Source organism: Nicotiana sylvestris, chromosome 6, assembly GCF_000393655.2.
Source record: "Nicotiana sylvestris chromosome 6, ASM39365v2, whole genome shotgun sequence".
Lineage (NCBI taxonomy): Eukaryota > Viridiplantae > Streptophyta > Magnoliopsida > Solanales > Solanaceae > Nicotiana > Nicotiana sylvestris.
Window position 1 is genome coordinate 39,336,496 of NC_091062.1, and position 24,351 is coordinate 39,360,846.

Below are 24,351 nucleotides of genomic sequence, written 5' to 3' on the forward strand. Positions count from 1 at the left end.
GATTTTGGATCTCATGAGAAGGGATTTCCACATAGCATTGTGAGGTAAGTTCATCCCCTTTATTTCTAAGTTTAACACTCAAGTTTTGGGTAGATTAACACCTAAATATTTAGAGAAATCAAGGGGTTAGAGCTAGACTTAGGGTTTTAATAAAACTTAGATTTTACCACGAATTTGGTTATGAAATGGATTAGAAATCATATACTATTGATCCTTAGGTTATAGAGAACAACTTCCTTCGGAAAATTTTGGAATCCGGGCACATGGGCCCGGGGATGAATTTTAGGAACCTTGCATTTAGGGTTGGGAAATTGGTTTAATAATTAGAATATGAACTTTTGAGCATGTTTTGACAAGTTTTTACCCCATTTGAATAGTTTTGGATCGTTCGGATCCAAATTGGAGGTTTGAGCGCGTTCTTGAATCGGAATATAGGCTTCGGAGCGAGGTGAGTTTCCTTTCTATCCTTGTAAGAGGGAATTGTCCCCATAGGTAAGTTAATTGATTATGTGCTCCTATTTGTGGGGGCTACGTACGCACGAGGTGACGAGAGTTCGTGCGTAGCTACTATTATGCTATTGTCTGGGTAGTCTAGGACCCAAAAGCATGCCGTACATGGAAATATTTGTAATCCTATTGACGGTTTGAATTGGTTAAATCAAATCGGATTAGTAAGTGAATTTCTAAAATATTGAGCTTCATTTTCTTGAATTGTAAAAAGAGAATTGGATTTTCCTTGGATAGTTGTTCCGTGATAAAGTCTTGATTAACTGTTTGAATATGTGATTCTATGTGTACCCGTGTCGCATGAATGATTCGCGAGCAGAGTGTTTGTTTATTTTATGTTGACCGCGTCGCATGGATAATTCGCGAGCGGGGTAATAGATGCATCTATGGTTTGCGTCGTTCGACCCTCGACAGTGCATATTTTACATTTATGTTGGATCGGGTCGTACGACCTCGGCATGATATGCACATGCTTGTATTGCTGCTTGAGATTGATAAATGTGGACATTTGCCTTTCCTGGCCGGAGATAAAGTGATAAAGATAATGAAAAGTAAATCTTTGGAAATCCATTATTATTTGGGAAGGTATTTACCTGCTATCTGGCTTTATGAATTATAATTGTCGTTTTATAAAATTCCCTGATCTCCTTACGTTTTTACTATATTATCATTGGACCACTAGTAAGTGTCGAAGTCGACCTCTCGTCTCTACTTCTTCGAGATTAGACGGGATACTCACTGAGTACACGTTGTTTTTTTGTACTCATACTATACTTGCTGTGCATTTTTGTTGCACATGCAGATGTATGTCTAGTGGCCTAGTTGGGCGCAGCGGCATAGTTGATACGGAGACTTAGGTGAGTTGCACCTCTCGAGATAACCCGCAGCCAGCAGAGTCTCCTTCAGAGTATTGTACTGTATTTTTTTTCTGTCCAATTTGTATTCCGGGCAGTAGTTGTATTACATTATTTCCTAGAAACTGCTCATGTACTTGTGACACCGGGTTCTGGGATGATTATGGGGTATTCTGTATTAACTTCTAGACATTCTTTTATTTATTTTGTAAAGATTATCTTTTACTAGCCAAATTGAAGGAAAATCATAGTTTTCACAATTATTTAAACGAGAATATAATTAAGTATTTATGGTTGGCTTGCCTGACAGCGGTGTCCGGTGCCATCACGACCCTTAGTGGAATTTGGGTCTTGACACTCTCGGGCTCTCAATGTCATGAAAATTAGCCCAGAAATAATGATGTTATGTATCAATAAATGGCAACAGAGACTGAGATATGATATGCATATGAATGTGTATGACTGAATATGTAAATGCAATGTAAGAAGATAACTCAACAGTATAAATGACCTCAGTGGGTCCCAAGAGGATAAGCATGTAGCCTAGACATGGTCTCTAACATGGATCACAGTTCAAGTGCTCTATCACATAGAATACAGTAAAAATGTTCAGATAAGATAGCTACATAGTTTCGTAAAAGCGATTAAATCACAGTTACTGTGGCGCACGCCCACACACCCGTCACCTAGCATGCGCGTCACCTCAAAATCAATCACATAACACGTAATTCCGGGTTTCATACCCTCATCACCAAGTTTAGAAGTGTAACTTACCTCAAACAAATCAATTTCTATACCGAGCAAGCCAAATGATGCTCTAAAAATGTCATCCCGCGCGTACCGACCTCTGAACGGTCCAAAACAAGCCAAGAGCAACTCAAGAACATCAAATAATGCCAAAGGAAACAAACCCAATCGATAAAAGTCAAATCTTTAATCAAAGCCCAAGAATCATCCCAAAAGTCCAACCCGGGCCCGCACCTTGGAAACCCACAAAACCCAGAAAATCCGATAACCCATTCAATTATGAGTCCAATCATACTAGTTTCACTCAAATCCGACTCCGAAACGATGTTCAAAACTCAAAAATTCACTTTATCAAACTTTAGGCTAAATCCCCCAATTTCCTCTTTAAAATTCATCAACCAATTGCCAAAAACGAAGATAGATTCATGAAATAAAATCAAAATCAAGTGTAGAACACTTACCCCAATCCGTGTGATGAAAATTGCTTCAAAAGTCGCCTCAATCCGAGTCCCACATCTCAAAATATGATAAAAGAACCAAAACCTCGATTTTATAGCTTCTGCCTAGCAGTTTCCGTATATCGGTCACAATGTCGCATCTGCGATCTCCGCTTCTGCAGAACAAATTTCACTTTTGCGAAGAAATCCCTGAACCAGCAACAACTGCTTCTGCGATACAGCAGCCGCTTCTACGATCGCGCGCCTGCACACTCTTATCCGCATCTGCTGTCGCGTAGGTGCACCCAAGCACCCCCACCTTCGATCTTCACGCCCAGCTCCCTCTTCACGCTTCTGTGATGACACTGCCGTTTTTGCAGCTCCGCACCTGCGCCCTTAGCTCCACAAGTGCGGTCACACCAGAACCTCTGCCCAACCAGCCTTAGCCAAAATTCCCAAAATGATCTGAACCTCGTCCGAAACTCACCCGAGCCTATTGGGACCCCGTTCGAATATACCAACAAGTTCCATAATATAACATGGACCTATTCAAGGCCTCAAATCACACATAACAACATCAAAACGACGAATCACACCTCAAATCAAAATTAATGAACTTTGAACTTTAAATTTCCAAAACTCGCGCCGAAACATATCGAATCAACCCGGAATGAACCCAAATTTTGCACACAAGTCTCAAATAACATAACGAAGCTATTTAAATTCCCGGAACCACAATCCGAATCCGATATCCTCAAAGTCAACTTCCGATCAAACTTATGAACTTTCCAAACCTTCAAATTTTCAATTTCTTGCCAATTTGTGCCGAAACCTACTAGAAACATCCAAATGCAAATCCGGACATACGCCTGAGTCCAAAATCACAATCTGGACCTAACGGAACCATCAAAATTCCAATCCAAGTTCATATACTAAAAAGTCAAACTTGGTCAACTCTTCCAATTTAAAGCTTACAAGTTGAGAATCATTCTTTCAAATCAATTCCAAATAACCTGAAAACCAAAACCGACGATTTACAGAAGTCATAATACATCATACAGAGCTACTTATGCTCGTAAACTACCGAGCGAAGTGAAAATGCTCAAAACGACCGATCGGATCGTTACAGTACAAGTCTAAAATTATCATACAGACCTATTGAAACCTTTAAAATATCAATTGGGGTCTTTAATATTGATTTTGGTCAACTCTTTGTACCTTAATCCTCAACTTAGGAACTAAATGTTCCAAATCACTCCCAAACCTCTTGAAAACCAAACCATCAATCCCCACAAGTCATAAAATCATCAAATAAATTCATGGAAAGTCTCAAATAGGGGAATCAAGTCCTAGAATTCAAAACGGTCGATCTGGTCATTACATATATATATTATACTAGAAAAGTATCTGGAGAGAAATTTTTTTACTATTAAATTTTCAAAAGTAAACTTGTCATGTTTTTATAAACGATTAGTAATCGAATATTTTTTTGAATTTTTTCAAGTAAAGTTAATATTTTTACTTTTAAAGTTATTATGTACGCATACATAGCTTTTGGTCGTTTCCTAAATAATGCTTTAAGTTTTATATGATAATTTTTTTGGTCCCATCGGTACTTGGTATCGCTTTTTTGTTTTGATTAATTCAAATTCACACTAGATAATTCACTTCAAGTGTGAAACTTATCAAATGTGATATTGCCAGAACTCAAATCCAAAACCTCTTACTAAGTCAGTCAAATTTTGTTGTGAACCAAGTTGAGTCAGGAAGGGATTATGGGCCAGAAACCTCAAAACGCTGATCCAGTTGGAACATTTGTGTCAGAAGTTAAAGTGAGAAGAAGCTCAATGACTAAACACCCAAATGGAATGCTAGGACGCTATATTTGGGATCAAGGGGGAGATATAGGAATGCGAATTATGTTGAAGCCTTGGCTCAGTCTGTTCTTCTCATCTCCTCTGCTGAACCTGTTTCTCATCCCCTTTCTTCTTAGCTTTAGGTTGCAATTTCTCTTCTCATATATTCTCTAATTCCTTTAGTGTTGTTTTCTACTATTATATTACTATTTGGTTATTGTAGTTTTTTTATTGAGTTAATATAAGCAGTTGGTTTGGGTGTAATATCCAGTTGTTACAAATTTTGTAAGTATGATTGATTTGCTTTAAATGGAATCCACGTAGAAAAGTTCAATCTATTTTCATATGCTTCTTTGTTAATTTTTAAAATGAGATTGTCGGCGATTTATGTACCAACTTTATAATCTATAATGTACGTAATTGATAAGATACCCGAGTGATTCAAAATTCGTTTAAAAGGAAATAATTGAAAAGATAAAAAGTAATTAAGGGGAGCTTTGTGGTACAATAAATTAGACTATAAAGGGTAATTTTTGAATGTTACAAAATTTTATCCTTTCAACCAAGTTATGCTAAAAAAAATCAAATTAAGAGAGATAAGCTAATATATAAACTGATGCTGAACTTTTTCATAAATAAATTTATTTATTTGAATGCTTCACAATAGGGCAGTGCACGGATCGGATCGGATCGGATTTAGCATATTTCGGATTGGAATTTCGGATTTCGGATTCTAGAAAATGCAATCCGAATCCGATCCGAATTATATCGGATCGGATCGGATTTTAAAGTTTGGATCGGATCGGATATCGGATCGTATTATTATGCCTCAAAGTTAAACTAATATGTATATTTTCTTTGTAAAAGAGGCAATACATTAAGAAAACATCATGTTTATGCAATTATGAGAGTACTATGATGCCAATTTAGCTAAATCTAGCAATTGTAAAGGTAATAACTTGGAGGTTGATGTAAATTAAAGTGTAGTATTTATACATGTCCTAATAATTTCGGATTTCGGATTGGATTGGATTAAAATATACCAATCCGAAATCCGATCCGAAATCCGAAATTTTAATAAACATAATCCGAAATCCGATCCAATCCGAAATCCGAAATTCAAAATTGAATGGATCGGTTCGGATTTCGGATATCCGATCCGAATGAACAGCCACACTTCACAAGCCTTTCTCTAAAAGAAACCAGGAGTGCTAAAGGAGATATTTTTCAAAGAAGAAAAGATGGCTGGAATATCACAAGATTGGGAGCCGGTGGTGATTCGCAAAAAAGCGCCGACCGCCGCCGCAAGAAAGGACGAGAAAGCAGTCAACGCCGCCCGTCGCGCCGGTGCTGAGATCGAAACCGTCAGAAAAGGCTCGTATAATCTCCTCATCTTAGCCTTATTGTTCCTTTTTTCCGATTAATTATTCCTAATTTTTCTTTGGGACCAATTAGGGCTATCATTTTTTTCCTCGGTCAGATTATCATAGCCCATTTCTAGATGTACCCCTTTATCTATAGCCTCATTTTGTACTCCCTGTGGTAAGTGGAATGATTTCCATATTTTTTGAAGAAGAATTCTTTTTTTAAATAGGTGTAAGAGAATCAATTATCTGCCAGAGCCTTGGCTGACAAAGTTACCCGTACCTGTGCTGGTAGGAGGTACCTATGCTGGTAGGAATAAGCAGTACTCGCTACAATAGTCATGGTGCACACAAGCTAACGACACCACTAGTCTAAAAAAATGAATTAATTAGTGATTTCTTCTAGATTCATTCTGTGTGTAGGCTAATATGTTTTGTCACAATTAGAAATTTCAATACAACAACGACAAACGCAGTGTAATCCCCCAAGACAATTAGAAATTTCAATGTTACAACGACAAAACGCAGTGTAATCCCCCAAGACAATTAGAAATTTCAATGTTAGGTAAATTTCCTCTTTTTATAAGTTCTTTGTTTCGGGTAGTCCAGATTTGCCTGTTTTTAGTAGCCTGAAATCCTATATAAGGAGCCATCTTGTATATTGTCTACAACCAATTCAGTCAAATTCTCCTTTATTTTCTTCTCTATTTTAATAGTATTAGGTAAGACTGTGGCTAAGTGTTAGTTCATATGAATTTTTCTTTTCTATGTTGTTTGCCAAGAGAGACTCCTAATCTGAATTTTGATATTGGTAAGGACTCCTGAGTGATATAACTTTCCTTCTCGCTTCGTCATTGCATGTCGATTTCTCTTGGTAACTCAAGTTGGGTAGTCAGGGTCGGGAAGGTAATGACTCATTTATATTGGAACGCACCTACTTTTAAATAGAATGATATCTCTGTATTCACGTTAATACCAGCCCGTGCTATTTCATGAACCTTTTTGTCTTATTTTATATACACACATTCACATATGTTCTCTGTTTTATGCCAATTGCTGGAGTGTGTGTGCAAGACTTCATAGTTGGTCTGGATATATTTTGTTGAAATGGATCCTTTAGTTGTGAAACGCCAAAGTGTTTAGCGCTCACGACATTTATCCTTGACTGCAGCTACTGCAGGGTCAAACAAGGCTGCATCTAGCAGTACAACATTGAACACCAGGAAGCTTGATGAAGATACCGAGAACTTGTCACGTAAGTTTGAGTTGACATCTTTTATAATATCAATTAATATTAGGAACACTTCTATAAAACAATTACTGTGGTTATAAAGATACTGAGAATTTGTCAAGTAAGCTCTTCTTTTCTCTGGCCCATTATCTACTATGTTCCAAACCGTGTGCCACTAGCCTGCCTGATTTCTCGGTTACAAAAAAAAAGAGCTCTTCTCTACTCTCTGAGTTCAAGTCATGCTTACATCCTGATTTCTCTGATGTGTATACTGTGTACTTTGTTTTACCTTCTTCATTTGCTGCGTGGATGTGCTGTATCAAATTTCACAAAGCACATTGTCTGCTTTGTGAATATAAAATTTGTTAGGACTCAATTAATTTGACAAGAAGACACCTTTTAGAGGTTTTTCCTTCTGGCAACAAATGGCAACATATTGCTAAAGTTGAAAAGTTTAATTGGTTTGCCACTGGAAAAAATAAAAAAGAAGATTTTCTCTTTTGGTGATGTCATCTGGTGTACTTTTCATGTTTGTTCTCAGATCAAAAGGTACCAACTGAATTGAAGAAAGCCATTATGCAAGCACGACAAGATAAGAAGTTGACTCAGTCTCAACTTGCCCAAGTATTTCTCTCTATCTCTTTCACGCCCTCCCCAATTCCTTTTCTTTGAAGCAATCTACGTATAGATAGAGTCAAGAGAGGGGTTTTAGTCCTTGTATCAATATAATTTTGGTAATCCCTTTGTTTTGTAGTTGATAAACGAGAAACCACAAATCATTCAGGAGTACGAGTCTGGAAAGGCAATTCCAAACCAACAGATAATCTCTAAACTGGAGAGAGCTCTTGGTGCGAAACTTCGCGGAAAGAAATAAAGGTTGGAATAGTGAACCTGATAAAAAATAGCGAACCTTTTGAATTAGACTGTCTGTTTGTGTCCTAAAAGTGGTCATGTACATGAGCTTTTTTACTTTAACCACTATGGTACTTGTTGTAGCTGGATTCATGAATGTGGTTTTCGTGGTTAACTTGGGTGTTTTTTCTTGTGGAAAATGAGGTGCTTACTCCTGTGGTGCGGATTCCTTCTGCGTTGTGATTCCTAGTTTCTTTTTACGGGTGTCTTCTTATGCCAATTTCTCATGAGCCCTACCAATTGCCAAATCTAGCCTCTTTTGTATTGCAAATGGAGGTACATACCTGGCCTAGCCAATGGGAATGTGTCCTTCAATCTTCGATACTCATGCTGGGAATCCATTATAACGCCAAGGGTGATCTATTGGGGACACTTTACTTGGGGAGGTAAGGTACCATTTATGTCGTGGGTGTCCTTGTTCGATATTTCTCCGTCTTTTCTATGCCCTTAATTTTTTGATGTTTTAGGAGCTGCCACACTTGTATGCTTGTTCTAAAACAAAAAATAAAGAAGTCTTAAAAAGACCAAGTTTGGTGATTAAAGTTGCATGATGCATTATTTGTGTATAATGTACAGGTTTCTAGCTCTGTGCGAGCATTGTTAAGTTCACTCCACAGTTACCTGTTACGATACATTAATTGAAAGGAAAATTATTAACTTGAAAAAGAAAACAAGTTACCTGCTACGATAACTTAAAATACACAACATGTTTTGGATTAGGCTCAAACATATTACTTTAAGGTTTTGCACTTAACTGATCCCAGAATCATTTCTCATGCCTCATCATATACTGATAAAACATCATACAAGGAAACGAGGAACATTCAGAGCATCAGGAAGCGAAGCTATAAAGAAAATTTTAATGGCTTTTATACAGAGATGATACTTTCGCTAGTAACTAGTGAGTAGTGACGTATTCCTACCTTGATGGTAAAGAGGTTGTTTTCGATATACCTTAACATTTAGTTCTGTTAATAGGTGTTTGCCGTAGTATTTTCAAATCAATTGCTTTTAAACATGGGACAATAGTCTAATTTATTTATATATTATTTGAAATTGAGCAATTTTGTTCTTCTTTAGACTCTTGGTCAAATATTACCCACTCTCACTGTCACGAAAAGATTTTGTTGTTGCCTTGATCCCTAACGGGATACCAACCTGAGGGTAATTAAACTCATAATCAAAAGGTGAACAGTAAATTTGTGGTTTCGTCAATAATAAGAGCAAGTATGAGATAATTTGCTAGAAAGTGTCATATATATATACACATCGCGCGCACACGGGAAGACAAAATTGTTATAAAGGGGTGAAAAAATGCGATAATCATTTAAATGCTTAAATTTAATATCTTACCTAAGACTTCTTTGTAGATAGTATTTTTTTTATTTATGTTCCTTTCTGACACTTTGGTTGCTTCGTTACGACCAAAAACTCTTTTTATCGACAATGATATCCCTCTAGACCATGCAACATATGATTTTTCATGTGAGAAAATGTGTTGCAGAAAAATATAGTCCAACATTAGGGATTATTTGTCTTTGTGCTTTATTTATTACATTGAAAAATACAAATGTATTGAAAATTGTTTGCAGACAAATTTAAATGGATATTTTTTATTTTTAGGAGGCGAAAATTAAATTTTAGGGATAAACACATGCTCTAAAGTATATTGACCAATCATGATTTCGCACATTATAACATTAATATTGTCAAACCTCAATATAACATCCTTATACCATTAAATAAGCCATTTGACTGAAGTTTCTTAGTAGCATGATGGGCAATTTTTATTTTTTCAATAGCAGCTTGTATCCAAAGGAATTTTTTTTTGACTTTATCTATTTTATATATACATGACACTACCATACATAATAGATAATAACCTTGACAATGAACCCGTGTTGTGGAAGTAGATTTGATCTTAGAGTGTTTAACTATTCTCCTCGTAAAAGTTGATGCTATCATCTTTCTCTGAGTCAAACAAAGAAATATTTTACTTTCACCAACGAAACTTGGCAATCAATATCTCATTTAGTTCATGAATTTATTTATTTTTGCTAGTTAAGATAACTTTTTTTAATCATGTGCTTTGCACAATTTATATTTTTGTTTAATGATAAAAATATTTTTCTTATTAAGTCATCTTCAGCACTACTATCACCATTGAGCTTACAACCAATTATTCTGGAAGAAGGATAAAGTTATCTATTTTTGTACGCTCTTTTTCATTTTCAATACAAGGCAAAAAGTCACTGAATGATGTTTTTGTTCTTGCTCTCATATTACTTGTTAGCCGAATCTTTTTCAAATGAGGCTATAAGTATAATTTTAGCAAGCTAATATTTACGGTCTCTACTCTCTTCACTATTGGAATTATTAGTAGTACTTGACAGAAATGACATCCATAAACTATTGTTTTTTCACTAAACTGTTTATTGACATTCATTATATCTTGATAGATCTTGTCAACTATTTTGATTGTTTGACGCTTCGCCGTAGGTGCTTCATCCTAGATTATTAGTTTTTGTTACCTTATGATCAATTTAGCTTCCGCTAGTCTTTGGCATATTTGTGATAGTCATTTCAATTGTTTGAAGAGGTATGTCGAATCAGCTTAACATCTACATCCACCGTTCAAATTGTTGTTTTTATACCACGTGCATCTCTAAGATCTTAAATTTAAATAAAAAAATTTCTCCATCATCTAACTCAATATAGACAGCACACATGCCATGACTTTTATACACTTGCACGTATATTTTGTTGCGTTCACCAAGAATAAACCTCTACACTAATATACAATATTGAATCTCGTAAGTAAGTAATGATTATAAGACACAACCTATGGTTATTCATTGACAAGCCACATAAATATATTATATCTATAATTTCTTTTCGTATAAATAAGGTATTCATCCTTTCCTTGCATTAACTTATTATAAAGAGGTTGAAAATAGTGATGATTCTTGCATTGAACATTCTTTATGTACGGATTTGTTGGACGATAACTTCCACGTGGATGATACATCATATTTTTGATAACCAATTCATGCAAAAGTGGTATTTATGTTTGTGAGGAAATTTCGATATAATAAACTTGTCATACTTTTATGCTTATCTGTTAATGTAATTTTATATGTCCTCCTTTAAGCGACCGGCCTAAATATTTGTTTCTTATTTGATCCTTATTCGTAATCACTACAACAAATTCAATTATCAGTGATGAATTATTTTATCACCTAAAATTTGTATTTCGTCACAAATGATTTTTTGTGACAATTTTTTTTTATCAATCTTTCGTCCCTAAAATGCCGTCACCAATAGTATACGTAGATAACTTTGTGTTTCGTCGCTAAATAGAGTTATATTAACTACGACACCACTTTTCGTCCCCAAAGTGATAGTATTTACGACGAAGTTATTCGTCACAAAAAGTATAAAAAAATCGTAGTTGATAGTATTTTTACCTCACTGAAAAGATCATTAATGCCAACAAAAATACTTTGTCACTAATTATTTAGTTTAATTAATGACGACATGAATTGTCTTTGAAATTCTATATATTTCGTAGTTGAATATTCACAATTTCATCACTAAAGAATGCATTTTATATACGGAAAAAGTATTTCATCCCTAAATATATCAATTAGTGACAATTTTGCTTTTATAAATAAGCTTTATTATTTTATAGCTAAAAGTCATTGTGTCACCAAAAATATTGGTTTTACCAATAAAACAAAAATGTCACTATAAAACATCATGATTAGTGATAATTGCTATTGTCAAAAAATACAAAGATAATTCGTAATTAAAGAATATAGTATATTATTGATAAGGCAATTCTGAGACGGACTATTTTTGTCACATTTATGACAAACTAATATGTTCTACAATAAAAATATAATTGTCTTGAAAAGTACAATATAATCTAATAAGTGTTGCATCTTTCTCCTCTTTTGTGAGGTCCTTCCACTTGTTTGGAAGCGAAAGAAACTTTTGAGTAGTTATTCCCAGCTAGTTTGATAGCTTTGTTGATGGAATTGCCTTGATTGAGCTCCATTTACTAACTGGGTTCTCTAATACTTTTCTGCCAAAAACTTCTTTATTTCTGAAGGCTTTTCTTCTAATTTTTCTATAATCATCCTGGATTCCAATTAAATCTGCATTCAATTGTAAAAAAATCAATTCAAAATACTATCTAAAATGCAAAAAAAATATGAAGCATATATATTAGTAGTACTTTCTAAATTGCAACTGAACTTTATCATTACAAACTTGAACATATGTGAAAGTTTATCAATTCCTAGTATATCATCACAAAGTTTTACATCCACAAACTACTCTACATGACAACATAAACTATGTCCATATATTTGTAATTACTAACTATCAAAATATAAGATAATCTATGTAGATTTTCTCACATTAGAATCAAATATGTTGTGAACTAAAAAGAAATTATATCTAGTTATTGTTTATACCCTCATTCATTCATTTTATTGACAAGAAAAAAGATAGAAGTTTCAGAAAACAGAATCCAAGCAATCCTTTAAAACATTATAAAAATAAGGCATCCACTTGTATAACAAACACCTGTAATTAAGCAATAACATAGATTAAGCAACCAAAAGCGCGTTCTATCAAAGAAACTAGCAAGAAACTACTTGTGAAAATTCAAGTCTTCTTTACTGACTCATTTACACATGACACCATTGAAATGTTAAGATCGTCAATCGACGATGTTGTATTGACAAAATCAAATCAACCCTTCAGCCATGGATATTATATAATGATTTATAGAATAGTAAGTTGTGTTAAATCTACCTGTGACGACCCGACCCGTCGTCTCATGAGTCACCGCTCTATTTCCCCCATTTCAGCTTCTTTACGCTTCGTTATCCGTGCTTTATGGGATCGAGATGATTAGTTCGAGTTCGGAGAGGATTTGGTAAGAAATGAGACACTTAGTCTCTTTTAAGAAGGCTTAAGTTGGAAAACTTAACCGAATGTTGACTTATGTGTTAGAGGGTTCGGATGTGAGTTCCGATGGTTCGGTTAGCTTCGGGAGGTAATTTGTGACTTAGGAGAGTGATCGGAAGTGGTTTTGGAGGTACGGTGTAGAATTAGGCTTGAATTGGCGAAGTTAGTATTTTAGCGAATTCCGGTTGATAGGTGAGATTTTGATCCGAGGGTCGGAATGAAATTCCGAGAGTTTCTGTAGCTTCGTTATGTCATTTTGGACTTGTCTGCAAAATTTGAGGTCATTCGGACGTAGTTTGGTTGGATTTTTGATCAAAAATGGAATTTGGAAGTTCTTGAGATTCATAGGCTTGAATTCGATGTGATTTGATAATTTTGGTGTTAGTCGAGGTGTTATGATGATTGGAATGAGGTTGAATAATGTTTAGGATGCGTTGGTGCTTTTGGTTGAGGTCCCGGGGGCCTCGGATGTATTTCGGGTGAGTTTTGAGCGAGTACGGACACCCCGGAAATTAGAAAAATGGAGGGAGCAGCAGTTTTGGCGCGAACCGCGCTCCTTTTCGCGCTGGGCGCGCTGGCCTAGTGCTGGCCACGTCAAAGTGGCTGCGTCCGCGGTCGTGAAGACTGCAGGTTGCTGGTCCTACTTTGGAAGCTCATATCTTTTGATCCACAAGGAATTTTGAGGTGATTCAAAAACGAAAGTTGTATCCCTTCGTGTCTAGTTTCCAGAAAAGTAAAGATATCGCAATTAGGACATCTGTAGAAAAAGTCATGGCCAAAATACTAAAGCCTGTCCCTGTAGAGCAAGACCTGCGCGGCCGGGGTCGTTTTTGCGCGGACCCCGCTGGTTTTGCGCGGACCGCGGTCATTTTTGTGCGGTCAGTGGTGTCGGAATCCGAGGGGTACTCTATAAATACGAGGTTTTGGGTTTTATTTGATATTTTGACCTAGAGAGCTCGGATTTTGGCGATTTTTCGAAGGTTTTTCAAGAAATTGGTCGGGGTAAGTGATTCTAACTCAGATTTGGTTAGAGTACATGAATCTATCACTGAATTCATCATTTAATTCGTGATTTGAGATGGAATTTGGGAAGAAAATTGTGGAACCTTTCAAAAATATAAAATGATGATTTGAAGGACCAAATGGTATCGGAATTGGATAATTTTGATATGGTTAAACTCGTGAGAGTATGAGGATTCTGAAAATATAAATTTTACCCGATTCCGAGACATGGGCCCAGGGCTCGGGTTTTGCTAATTTCGAGATTTTTGATATTTTTCGAATGTTTTCGCTTTGGCTTTGTTCCCTTAGAATATTGTGACGTATTCGTTCTGATTTTGGATAGATTCGACGCGCGTGGAGGCCAATTCAAGGGGCAAAGGCGTCGTGAGCTAGAGAATTAGCCAGTTTGAGGTGACTAATGGTTGTAAATGATGTCCTGAGGGTTTGAAACCCCGGATTGCACATCGTAGTGCTATATTGAGGCAAGATACACGCTGGATGATGAGTGTGGGGTCTTTCACCACTGGGGATTGTGACTTGGTCCATCCCGATTGATGATTTTAGTGAATATTTGACTGAAATTCATTTGTTACTGCTTGACTTATTATTTGAACTCCGTCTTGTTGATATCTATTGTTTTACAAACTCAGCCACTTTTACTCAGATTTGAAACTTAAATGATATTTCTACATCATGTTTCGGGCTGAGAACTACTGTTTTACTAATGTCCGAGGGGCTTGTAATGATTTTCGGACTGAGTGAGGTCGAGGGCCATATGTGAGGATATGCTGAGTGATATGAGGCCGAGGGCCTGAGATACTTTATATGCCACGAGGTGGCTTGAGTGATGTGAGGATATGCTGAGTGATGATGCCACGAGGTGGCTTGATATAGCGCTTGGTCCGTAAGGGGCCCCTCCGGAGTCTGCACACCTATAGTGAGCGCGGGTACCCATGTGATTTGAAACAGTGGTAACAATGACACTGTATTATGCAATTTGGTCAGGTAACAATGGCTGACCATTATGCTGAGTGATTGATACTATGCCCGAGGGGCTAATATGAGTGATTGTGAGGTTACAGGGGTAACAATGACACTGTATGATGCAATTTGGTCAGGTAACAATGACTGACCAGGAGTAACACCGTGCAGTCAGGTAACAATGGCTGACCAGGAACTAATTTGTGCCCGTGGGGCTGGTACTATTCTATATGATTGCCCAAGGGGCGAGGTTTATGTGTTCATTTTGCATACTTACTTGTCTTTTACTTGTTTAACTATGGTATTTGTGCCCGAGGGGCAGATTTCTGTGCATAGCGGCACCAATTGTTTTGAAATTATTTCACAAATGTTGAAAAGATCATTTTCAAAAGAGGTTTAGAACCGAGCCAAGTTATTTTCTAAAGAATTCACAGTTTCACTGATTTTTCTCAAGGAGTTTTACACTGCTTCTATATAGCATGTTGGTTGCTTTACGTGATTTCATGCTACTCAGTTATTATTTACTTTTATTACTCACTGAGTTGGAGTACTCACTTTACTCCCTGCACCTCGCGTGCAGTTGCAGGTATTTATTCACCCGGTAGCGGGTATTGGCTGTGTGGAGGCAGGGTTGAAGAGGTTTAGCGAGGTGACTGCCAGCGTTCGCAGCACCACTGTCTTTCTATGTTATTCATTACTCTTGTTCAGTGTATTTCTAGACTGTAAAGTGGAAATTTCATTCTCATAGATGCTCGTGACTTGTGACACCCCAGTTTGGGCTGTGTCAGGATGGTTCCTGCTGTTATTATCGTTAAATTTCGCAATTTATGAGCATTATATTATATGTTATTACTATTTATGATGATTAACTGTTTAAAAGAGGTGTTCCATTTTGGTCTGGCTGGCCTTGTCTTCACGAGAGGCGCCATCACGACCGGGTTCGGGGATTGGGTCGTGACAAGTTGGTATCAAAGCTTAGGTTACATAGGTCCCATGAGTCATGAGCAGGTTTAGTAGAGTCTCGCGGATCGGTACGAAGATGTCTGTATTTATCCTCGAGAGGCTGCAGAACCTTTAGGAAAAACTTCTCATTCTTGAATTCTTATCGTGCGTCCTTGAGTCAGCTTGAAAAGTAACTCTTGAAATTCCTTCCACATGTTCGTACGCGCGCATGAGCGCTCAGTATCAGATGTGCCTTGATGGCTTGTGATCCCTCAATCGAGGGGCGAGATGCAATCTCTGTGAGTTTATGTTGGGCCAGTCTGGAGGACTTGAGGCCAGATTTTTGCCTATGGCTTAAGCACCGAGGCGCTGATTGTGTGAGCAAGTGTTTTGAACTTATATGTTCAGTATTGTCCCTAATAGTGGGAATGACGGCTAGATAGCTATGTGATAAATATGCTAATTCTGCGTGATGTTTCTATATGAGTACAGACTCAAGAAGGTCAAGTGACTACGTAATGCTTATGTCGGTGGAAAGTGTGCAGAAATGTTGTATTGGGGCGAAGCAGGTGGGTTATCTCCTGCATAGTGTTCTGAAGTGGCGTGATCCTCATGTGTATGTCAGAAGATCCCATGTGTAATTAAAGAATACGTACTGAATTTGGAATTTCGGGTCGCTTAAGAGAGTGGGTTTAACTGTTGCGAGAATGAATGCGAGAGTTGCAGAAGGTTTACATTACTAGATAATATGAGTTTCGCAAACTTATAAATGATTCGAGTTTAATCTCACTATGGTATTGTGGAATCAATAGAGTAAAAGTGTTATGAGTATTTTGTGTTCTGATCTATGGCTTCGAGCCAAGTTGGGGAGCTTGTTATTGGTTAGCTGATTGTACGGTGGTGTTGCTATGTTGGTTCCGATTTGAAGCATGCTGGCGAATCAGTTCTGATTGTGGAATTGAGCCGAGGATGGCCCGAGTGAAGGAAAATTTTAATAAAGGTTATATGGTGCTTCGTAGATGTGTGAAAATAATAATATGTCTTGAGCTGTTGTTGGTAAAGAATGCCTAGCGTATAGAGAAGGAAGATGCTTGTTTGTATTGGGATAAGGTCGTATCCTGCGGTGTCAGAGTGCTAATGAGGCACAGGTGGTTTTGTTAGTTGAGCGGGCTAAATGCAAGCTGAATAGAGTGAATGGCTCTCGGAAGTAGTTCTAATGTGTTCGAGATTCTACATGTAATAATGGGGTATCTTAAAGTAGCATATGTGATTAGGAACTGAGTCTCCATTGGAAGAGGTCAAGACTTGTGGTATTTTTATGTTAATTATGGGATTCTATATATTAGTATCTGGAAAGTAAAGGTAACGAATTTAGATTCACAGGAAGTTCTCCAGAGTGGAGTATGTTGGAATGTGGTTTATCTGGAAATAATTGAGAGAGGATTTAGTGGCTTATGAGTCTTAGACAGTGTGGTTTTGCGCGTGGGTCTCGTGCAGTGAGCCTGGGTTGAGGAACTGTGGTGCTACAGCAAGGAAAATATCAAGTTGAATAGGAATCAGAAGGAAATTTAGATAGATGGAGTATCTTGATAGTAGACCGGATCGACACGATAAGGATATGATTAATTCTTTGTATGTGTTCGAGGTAATGAGTTCGTATAAGTATTTGGTAGCAATGCTCTTGGGATTTGTTGGCTTGCTTAGCTTGGTCGAGTTAGAAGGATTCCATCCTGGCAGTTTAATTTATGCAAACGAAATTGAGAGAGTACTTCTTGATTTCTACCGTGGTTGAAGAGGTACATTTTCTACGAATATGAGAGACATGGGATGTGTAATGATTTTTCTTCTAGATGGGATTAATGGAAGTTCTTGACTGGTGGAGTGCATAGATGTCTGTGGCCCGGAAGGGAGGTAAGGTTTTCATGTATCCTCGGATGGTATGTTATATGCGGTATGTTGTGGAGGACCGAGGCTTGCGTGTATTAGGTTACAGTTCAGTTCAGAAAGGAAGCTCATAAAATGCTTAGGCAATGGGTAGCCTTTGATAATCAAGGAAAATGGTACTGCTATTTGAAAGGGATTTGACGAGAGTATATGTTTCAGAAAAGGGCAATGTGATCAAATGGATGACACTTCGGTGGTATTGCAGCACTTTCTTGTTAGATCGACTGGTGATATTCGGGTTGACTTGGTGACACAGTGAAATTTTAGAGTATCTATCATGGAATTGTTGGGAATTAAGGTGTGGTATGCTTTCGGATGGCGAAATTGGGATCAGATGCGATGATTCGTGTGCTATATGGAGATGGAGACTGAGAGTTCTCATGTACAGGCTATGTCGTGGTTGTAGACTGTATGTATTCAGAACCATTGAGAGGAAATCAGGATTTGGAGGCTCGGGTGGATCTTTATTTGCTGGTATGTTAGATTTTGGATGTGATGTTGAAATTCAGACTGATTGTCTGAGTATTAGGTGATTCTGAACTATTGCGCTATGGGCTATGCCGGAAATGCCACGGGTTGAGTGGCGAGGTGCATTGGATTATGTTTTAGCAGAGTGGCTTATATTTCAAAGACCCAGTGGGCGACGGGGAAGGATTGTTTTTCTTAATTGGGCCTTCGTGATGATTGTCAGTACAGAGGTTTTTTACCATTGGTTCTGTACCAGTGTTAAGGGACTTTTCGGATGCGTTTCTTGTGGCCGGGCATGTCGTCGGACGAGGTTGTGGATTTCGATATTTATTTGGTGCCGGGCACCGTATCGTACGGCTCCGATAGGATTTATAGTAGTGGAAGGAAAAGCTTTACGCTTTCTTGGTAATGAGTTCGTTGGTAGGCCAATCTGGATACGCGTTTAGCTTGAGTTGTCTTAGTTGGCCCCGAATTGTATTGTTGAGGGATAGGTTGATTCGATCGTTATTGAGCTTGTTAGTGATATGAGGAGAGCTATGGGTTGCTTTTCGGTGTAGTGAGACGTCATGATTTGTTGGTTATGGGCACATGTAGTGCGGTTCTACTGGGGAATTCATAGTGAAAGTCGAGCGAGAAGAGTAATTGGGTGTTTGTGCGGTAGATGGAGGATTGGTTATGACTTATCGGGTTGCGTGGCGTATGTTATTTGTTTCACCGTGGGTGTAATGAATTGCTTTGGTTCCAGACATCAAATTGTGCGTGGCTGTCGGTTTTGAGCATAGTGACATGAGTGGGTTTCATGTGTAACAGTGTTTGTATAGGATCATGTATTGTGGCGAGGCCACGTGGAGATATGACCGTTCGGGGTAGATTCAGGTGTTCTATTTCTATGATGTGAGATGGGGTCTCAGCCTTGTGTTGTGACGGTACAGATGATCTTGAAGTACAACTCTTTCGTTTGAGTCATTTTTCGTGATTTGAGTATGTTCAGACCATTTCTTATTGGTGCGCGTATTATGCAAGTTGTGGCTTAGGCTCGTATTGATGTGTCATGCCACCTGGATGGTGTGTTTGGTCAGGAGGGATCGTTGGGATCATCAATGAATACAAACAGACTCGAATTCAGCATGTTTAAGGGGTTAATATCGAGGTTCGATCCAAATTTGCTATGGTGGCTGCCAAAGGGGAAGTGACCTCATGAATGGTTAACCTGAGAAACGGTTTCGGTTTATTGCGTGTTTCGGTATCGTTAGCAGTATATGAAAGTGTTGGAATGAGATTTCAGTCGATAAGAGCTTCTCTATCGGTATTTAGGTGTTGTATACAGCTACTGCGGATAGGGGTTATGGTTGCGAGCATTAGAGCTAGGTGGTTTATCATGTAATGGCACCGAGGTTGCAGGTATGGGTTATTACAGCTGGTTCGGGCTTATTCTGAGTATAGATATGAGGTTCTGATCGTGTGTATGGTTTCGGAAGGTGCAATGTGGTTCTATGGTTTACGGACTAGATGGATTGTGAAATTTCAGCTATGTGATGTTATCGGACCTATGTGAGATAGGGTGACGTGGGAACACCCCGAGTATATGCTTGGTAAGGTTATCCAACTATTGGTTGGCTTCGAGGACAAACTCTGGGTACGCTCGAGAACGAGCGTTTGTTTAAGTTGGGGAGGATGTGACGACCTGACCCGTCGTCTCATGAGTTACTGCTCCATTTCCCCCATTTCAGCTTCTTTACGCTTCGTTATCCGTGTTTTATGGGATCGAGATGATTAGTTCGAGTTCGGAGAGGATTTGGTAAGAAATGAGACACTTAGTCTCTTTTAAGAAGGCTTAAGTTGGAAAAGTCAACCGGATGTTGACTTATGTGTTAGAGGGTTCGGATGTGAGTTACGATGGTTCGATTAGCTTCGGGAGGTGATTTGTGACTTAGGAGAGTGATCGGAAGTGGTTTTGGAGGTACGGTGTAGAATTAGGCTTGAATTAGCGAAGTTAGTATTTTGGCGAATTCCGGTTGATAGGTGAGATTTTCATCCGAGGGTCGGAATGGAATTTCGAGAGTTTTTGTAGCTTCGTTATGTCATTTTGGACTTGTCTGCAAAATTTGAGGTCATTTGGACGTGGTTTGGTTGGGTTTTTGATCAAAAATGGAATTTGGAAGTTCTTGAGATTCATAGGCTTGAATTCGATGTGATTTGATGATTTTGGTGTTAGTCGAGGTGTTTTGATGATTGGAACGAGGTTGAATAATGTTTAGGATGTGTTGGTGCTTTTGGTTGAGGTCCCGGGGGCCTCGGGTGTGTTTCGGGTGAGTTTTGAGCGAGTACGGACACCTCGGAACTTAGAAAAATGGAGGGAGCAGCAGTTTTGGCGTGGACTGCGCTCCTTTTTGCGCTGGGCGCGCTGGCCTAGTGATGGCCGCGTCAAAGTGGCCGCGGCCGCGGTCGTGAAGACTGCAGGTTGCTGGTCCTACTTCGGAAGCTCATATTTTTTGATCCACAAGGAATTTTGAAGTTCTTGAGATTCATAGACTTGAATTCGATGTGATTTGATGCTTTTGGTGTTAGTCGAGGTGTTTTGATGATTGGAACGAGGTCGAATAATGTTTAGGATGCGTTGGTGCCTTTGGTTGAGGTTCTGGGGGCCTCGGGTATGTTTCGGGTGAGTTTTGAGCGAGTACGGACACCCCGGAACTTAGAAAAATGGAGGGAGCAGCAGTTTTGGCACGGACCGCGCTCCTTTTTGCGCTGGGCGCGCTGGCCTAGTGCTGGCCGTGTCAAAGTGACCGCGGCCGCGGTCATGAATACTGCAGGTTGCTGGTCCTACTTCGGAAGCTCATATCTTTTGATCCACAAGGAATTTTGAGGTGATTCAAAAACGAAAGTTGTAGCCTTTCGTGTTTAATTTCCAGAAAGGTAATGATATCGCAATTTAGACATTTGTAGCGAAAATTATGGACAAAATACTAAAGCCTGTCCCTGCAGAGCAAGACCTGCGCGGCCGGGGTCGTTTTTGCGCGGACCCCGTTGGTTTTGCGCGGACCGCGGTCATTTTTGTGCGGTCAGCGGTGTCGGAATCTGATGGGTACTCTATAAATACGAGGTTTTGGGTTTTATTTGATATTTTGACCTAGAGAGCTCGAATTTTGGCAATTTTTCGAAGGTTTTTCAAGAAATTGGTCGGGGTAAGCGATTCTAACTCAGATTTGGTTAGAGTACATGAATCTATCACTCAATTCATCGTTTAATTCGTGATTTGAGATGAAATTTAGGGAGAAAATTGTGGAACCTTTCAAAAATGTAAAATGATGATTTGAAGGACCAAATGATATCGGAATTGGATAATTTTGATATGGTTAGACTCGTGAGGGTATGAGGATTCTGAAAATGTAAATTTTACCCGATTCCGAGACATGGGCTCGGGGCTCGGGTTTTGCTAATTTCGAGATTTTTGATATTTTTCGAATGTTTTCGCTTGGGCTTTGTTCCCTTAGCATATTGTGACGTATTCGTTCTGATTTTGGATAGATTCGACGCACTTGGAGGCCAATTCAAGGGGCAAATGCGTCGTGAGCTAGAGAATTAGCCAGATCGAGGTGAGTAATGGTTGTAAATGATGTCCTGAGGGTTTGAAACCCCGGATTGCACATCGTAGTGCTATATTGAGGCAAGATACGTGCTGGATGATGAGCGTAGGGTCTTTCACTACTGGGGATTGTGACTTGGTCCATCCCGATTGATGATTTTACTGAAATTCATTTGTTATCATCATGATTTGGGCCGATTGCAATATTTGGGCTTCGTGCCAACTATTTGAACCCTTCGGGGATTTTTATCACTGTTTCCTTACTGCTTGACTTATTATTTTAACTCAGTCCTGTTGATATCTATTGTTTTACAAACTCAGCCACTTTTACTCAGATTTGAAACTTAAATGATATTTCTACATCATGTTTCGGGCTGAGAACTACTGTTTTACTAATGCCTGAGGGGCTTGTAATGATTTTCAGATTGAGTGAGGCCGAGGGCCATATGTGAGGATATGATGAGTGATATGAGGCCGAGGGCCTAAGATACTTTATATGCCACGAGGTGGCTTGAGTGATGAGAGGATATGCTGAGTGATGATGCCACGATGTGGCTTGATATAGCGCTTGGGCCGTAAGGGGCCCCTCCGGAGTCTGCACACCCACAGTGAGCGCGGGTACCCATGTGATTTGAAATAGTGGTAACAATGACACTGTATGATGCAATTTGGTCAGGTAACAATGGCTGACCATTATGCTGAGTGATTGATACTATGCCCGAGGGGCTAATATGAGTGATTGTGAGGTTTCAGTGGTAACAATGACACCGTATGATGCAATTTGGTCAGGTAACAATGACTGACCAGGAATAACACCGTGCGGTCAGGTAACAATGGCTGACCAGGAACTAATTTGTGCCCGAGGGGCTGGTACTATTCTATATGATTGCCCGAGGGGCGAGGTTTATGTGTTCATTTTGCATACTTACTTGTCTTTTACTTGTTTAACTATGGTATTTGTGCCTGAGGGGCAGATTTCTGTGCATAGCGGCACCAATTATTTTGAAATTATTTCACAACTGTTGAAAAGATCATTTTCAAAAGAGGTTTAGAACCGAGCCAAGGTATTTTCTAAAGAATTCACAGTTTCACTGATTTTTCTCAAGGAGTTTTACACTGCTTCTATATAGCATGTTGGTTGCTTTACGTGATTTCATGCTACTCAGTTATTATTTACTTTTATTACTCACTGAGTTGGAGTACTCACTTTACTCCCTGCACCTCGCGTGCAGTTGCAGGTATTTATTCACCCGGTAGCGGGTATTGGCTGTGTGAAGGCAGGGTTGTAGAGGTTTAGCGAGGTGACTGCCAGCGTTCGCAGCACCACTGTCTTTCTATGTTATTCATTACTCTTGTTCAGTGTATTTCTAGACTGTAAAGTGGAAATTTCATTCTCATAGATGCTCGTGACTTGTGACACCCCAGTTTGGGCTGTGTCGGGATGGTTCCTGCTGTTATTATCGTTAAATTTCGTAATTTATGAGCATTATATTATATGTTATTACTATTTATGATGATTAACTGTTTAAAAGAGATGTTCCATTTTGGTCTGGCTGGCCTTGTCTTCAAGAGAGGCACCATCACGACCGGGTTCGGGGATCGGGTCGTGACACTACCTGATTGACTCGAGAGTTGGAACAACTAGGTGGCAGTTGACCCCCAAAGTGTTGAAGAAAACACATTTATTGGAAGCTGATACAACAAAAAAAAAATAGAATGATTAAAAAAAATACAAAACAATAGCAACAGGAAGTTGATAATAAAACTACATATTTCACTTAAGAGCACCAAAATCGAGCCAATAATGGTTTTATTACCTGCCCCATTTTCCAAGCATCTTATAGTGGCTTTGATTTTTCTTTATTGTAAAGGTAACTACAATCTATAAATTATTGGTATCTATAGTTCATAAGTACTTCCCATAACAAAGTCACAAAAGCAATTTGCATACAAGGGTCTTATAAATTTAGAATCGACTTATTGGTACCTAGCATACTGATCTCATTCATTAAGCATTTTGATGCAGCAGTTATGGTGAACCTCGAGGATAAACTATTCAAAAATATTCTTGCTGAGGAAGAAATATCTTCACACAGTAATTAGCTATAGAGTATCTATTCCAACAAAGCATCCCTAGTACGTACATATTTTTCAATGGGATGAAGTAAAAGGCATGAAATATTAATATATTCATGGTAAGGTAACTTTTACCCGTGCCAAGATTCAAAGTCACTTCAACTGTTCATTAAGCTTTAGTTGGTGCACCAAGTTTCAACTCCATAGGCTCATATTCATTCTCAATCTGTCTGTAGGTTATCAAAGAAAGAAACTTTCATTAAATTACTCTTATTTTTAGCTTCAAAAAGAAAAACATAACTTAGTCCCACAAACAAACATCATAAGATATATTGGAAATTCATAAAAACATAAAGGAACTTTCGGATAAACAATGAGATGGCAGATAAATAAACAACACTAAAGTGCTTTACCGGGTGGGATATAAATTTTTTATCAGATAATTCAATTGAACTCCATTGACT

General features: G+C 38.4%; 1 protein-coding gene across 1 annotated transcript; it reads left to right on the forward strand.

Moving 5' to 3' along the window:
* Positions 1-5,420: 5,420 nt before the first annotated feature.
* LOC104215824 (multiprotein-bridging factor 1b-like) lies at positions 5,421-8,048 on the forward strand. The gene is made up of 4 exons (XM_009765732.2): positions 5,421-5,775; positions 6,937-7,020; positions 7,538-7,620; positions 7,751-8,048. The coding sequence occupies exons 1-4, from the start codon at positions 5,643-5,645 to the stop codon at positions 7,868-7,870; spliced, it is 420 nt and encodes a 139-aa protein (XP_009764034.1). The 5' UTR covers positions 5,421-5,642; the 3' UTR covers positions 7,871-8,048.
* Positions 8,049-24,351: the final 16,303 nt, after the last annotated feature.